This window comes from Bipolaris zeicola (assembly GCF_000523435.1).
Source record: "Bipolaris zeicola 26-R-13 unplaced genomic scaffold scaffold_593, whole genome shotgun sequence".
Taxonomy (NCBI): domain Eukaryota; kingdom Fungi; phylum Ascomycota; class Dothideomycetes; order Pleosporales; family Pleosporaceae; genus Bipolaris; species Bipolaris zeicola.
The window spans coordinates 1-3778 of record NW_006912642.1 but is presented as its reverse complement, the minus strand read 5'-3'; the positions used below and the strand labels follow the sequence as shown (position 1 = coordinate 3778).

The 3778-nt window shown below is 47.9% G+C and overlaps 1 protein-coding gene across 1 annotated transcript; it reads left to right on the top strand.

Annotated features, from left to right (window-relative positions):
- Window positions 1-841: 841 nt before the first annotated feature.
- On the top strand, window positions 842-3535 carry COCCADRAFT_113375 (uncharacterized protein; the record flags this gene model as incomplete). Its single annotated transcript, XM_007720717.1, has 7 exons — window positions 842-1165; window positions 1241-1918; window positions 1987-2253; window positions 2303-2566; window positions 2622-2799; window positions 2850-3139; window positions 3197-3535. The coding sequence occupies 7 exons, from the start codon at window positions 842-844 to the stop codon at window positions 3533-3535; spliced, it is 2340 nt and encodes a 779-aa protein (XP_007718907.1).
- Window positions 3536-3778: the final 243 nt, after the last annotated feature.

The window sequence follows — 3778 nt, the reverse complement described above, 5'->3', positions numbered from 1 at the left end:
GATCAGGAACGGTAGCTGATGAGGGGCGTCTGATGCTTCCTCCGATCCGGCTCCGGGATTGGTCTGATGCTTAGCGGGGTTGTAACATCGTTACACCTAGCTTAGATAGTGTAAAAGGCTGCGCTGTAGAGAGTAATTGCGAGGTATATAAGAGATTAGGGTTAATAAGGAGCCATCTACTCTACTTACATAGTATTTATTTACTTATTAGAGAGAGGTTATACTAAAGTATCTAAGCGCGGCTTAGGCGGTAAGTAGAATCTAGATGCTTAGAGTAATACCTCGATTCTGCGCTTATCGTCTGAACGTAGTTCAGATGGCGCGAGCGTAGCTTAAACTGAGATTCTATCGAGGAGCTACCTAAGGGCGTTCAGCCCGTTACAGACAGGAATAGATAGCGTTGCACGGGAGGGAATCCTTGCTTCCTGCGTGTTTAATTAACCTTTATCGCGTGGTCGATTAAGCTTTGCCAATACCGAGCATCTCTCCGCTACTAGTACAGTAACTCGGTCCTTTTCGAAGCACGAGACATGTTCTATCGGTTCTGGATGTAGGTTATGCGATAACATGCCGCGTTCACTAGGCTTGTTCTAGCATAGTGCTTGTGCAATCTTTGGACACTTCCAATTCCGCACTTGCATGACATGTTCATTCTGCCGCCCGACTGGATGGTTTTTATCTCTTGATACCATGTTCATGTCAGCCCCTGCCGCTATGCGCTATCGCACCGGTTCACGCGTCGATGGCGTGCTTGAAGGAGTATCTAGAGAGACTATATAGGACCTTGGAGGCCTTCCACGTGGCATGCTGCACATAACAGTATATTACACTCACCTGCGTGATGACTGCCAACCCAACGGGCAATGCACCCGGTGTCGAGGGTAAAGCAACCGTTATCCCGAGCCACGAGGTAATCAATTCTTTCAACGATGAGAAGCATGACCTGGCTGTCAGCGATGAAGCGCTCGACAAAAAAGGTGCGCTGGAACCAAAAATCAAGGCTGGATTGCCTCCCCACGACGGCAGTGAGGACGAGGACGACAATCACATTATCATCACCGGAGCCGACGCCGCTGCCCATTTGCTGCCGTTGCGAGATGACTTCGAGCCCGCTTTAACATTTCGGAGCATCTTCCTGGCCACCATTCTGTCAGCATTCCAAGCTGTTGTATACCAGATCTATCAGGTACGCTCATATCCCTAAGCATCGGTGACTCGTAATTCCTAATGTTTGTTGCAGTTCAAACCCACTTTAGTCACTATCCAAGGAACCTTTATCGTCTTAATGGCCTATTTCCTGGGCAAGGCATGGGCTAAAGTTCTTCCCCGAGGAGATAAGTTTGAAGCTAAATGGAGAGCGGGAGGTGGCGTTGGACTGGCACCCTTGCACATCCGGATCATATCCTTCTTTAACCATGGTGATTGGAATATCAAAGAACATGCCATCACATCAATCACGGCTACCTCGGCGTCTATTGCTGCACCTAGCAGTCAGGTTTTCGCTGCCCAGGAAATATTTTATTCGCTACCACTCAGCCCCATCACTGTCATCTTCAGCACCATTTCGATCGGACTCTTCGGCTATGGTATCTGCGGCCTTATGCGACCTATTTGTGTGTGGCACGTTGATTCGGTGTACTGGAGTAGTCTACCAACAGTCAAGGTACTTCAAGGTCTACACTGGCAATCGGTTAAAGACTCTAAGCCTTTGCGCTGGTTCTGGATCGCCTTCTCGTGCATGTTTATTTATGAGTTCTTCCCAGCGTATATATTCCCTTGGTTGAACTCGGTCTCAATTCCCTGCTTGGCTGCCATGCATGCAACAGGCTCCAAGGCCGCCATTCTTACCAACCTTTTTGGTGGCGCGTCCAATAATGAAGGTCTGGGACTCTTCACCTTGTCTCTCGACTGGCAATATGTAAGACAATGACCATAAATACAGAGATAAACTCAGTCTAATGTCCTGGATAGATCACATCCTTCCAGTCATCCCTCCCGCTCAAACTACAGCTGCATCAAGCTGCAGGTTTTGGTTTCTGCATGGTCGCCATGCTTGCAATCTACTATGGCAACGCTTGGAACTCGAGATCACTGCCATTCATGTCCACACGGCTTTTGACAGAGGAGGGCAAGGCTTATCCTAGCGCAAAAGTCTTCGTTAATGGCGTGCTCAACAAGAGCGCGTTGGCCGCCTACGGCATCCCCAGACTGACCGGCACCTTTGCCTATGCCATGTTCATGGCAAACGCTGCGGTAGGTAAGTCACTATTGACGAGTAGGCTTGTAAGCTGATTCAATATAGATTGGTGCTCTTGTCGCTCACATTGTTCTCTTCTGGGGTGGCGATGTGGTCAGAGCCTTCAAGTCAGCCAAAGCAGACAAATTTGACGACCCTCACCACGCGCACATGGCCAGGCACTACCGGGAGGCACCTTGGTGGTGGTATATGATTGTTCTTGTCGTTAGTTTTATACTCGGCCTGATAGTCGTCATCAAGGAGAACGTCACCCTGCCAGTATGGGCTTACATTGTAGCTCTCCTCCTGGGAACTTTTATTTCGCCCTTTGTGAGTCCACGGCCACTTTCGCAATAAAATAAGGCATCGGCTAACCTCAATGCAGAGTACGATACTGTACGCGCGATTCGGTAACGGTATTGCGACTAACAATCTCTCTAAGGTGATTGCGGGTCTTATGTTGCCTGGACGTCCTATCGGTAATATGTACTTTGCTGCGTGGTCCCACAACGTAATCAACGGTGCAGTGCAACTTAGTATGGACCTCAAACTTGGAGAATATCGTAAGTACCCCTTTTCAGCTCATCGTTAACCTAAAGCTAATTTCTAACAGTCAAAATCCCTCCACGGGTCATGTTCTTGACGCAAATCTATGGCACTCTTCTTGGCGGCTTCATCAACTATGCCATCATGATCTCGATCGTTACTGGTAACCAGAACGTCCTTGCTAATACCAATGGCGACTCATCATGGAGTGGTGCGACGATTCAATCGTACAACACCAATGCTTCCACTTGGGCTCTCGCAGCCTATCTCTATAAACAGGGAGCTATATATTCGATTGTTCCTTTCGGTCTTCTTATCGGTGCCGGCGTTGTCGCGGCGCACCGGATCTTCGCACACGTACGTATGCATAAATCCTGATTGTGTTGCTTCTTTTGATTACTGATTTCATTGCAGTTCGTTCCTAAAATTGGCAAATTCTCTGTCAACGAAATCAACTTCCCGCAATTCATACAGTATGCGGGCTATCTTCCATATAACCAGTCGCAAACGTGTGTCTTGCTTAGCTGGATTATTGCTGGGTTCTATACGCAGTTCTACCTCCGCAACTATCGACCCCGTATCTTTAAGGACTACTCGTACCTCATCGCTGGTGCCTTCGATGGTGCAAGTCTTACGTGCTTATTCATTCTTTCGTTTGCTGTCTTTGGCGCGGGAGGACCGGCAGTCCCTATGCCTAGTTGGTGGGGCAATAACGTCTCCGGAAACTATGACCACTGTCCCGTCGCAAACTAGAGGTATAAGTTACTACATGGCTAGATAGTGTTACGTGTAAATATCTAAGTCTAGCTAAAGGAATAAAGCTATATATTGTAAAACGCGCGAAACGATCCAACGAGACCTTGAATGGCTTTCTGCAGCATCTTGCCGTGCGACTCTTGGACTATTATTATTATTATTATTATTCTAGTTTAACGTCCTGTGTCAGCCGGTGGGCTATATAAGACGTGTAGGCTAGGCCTACAGGTAACTACGTAG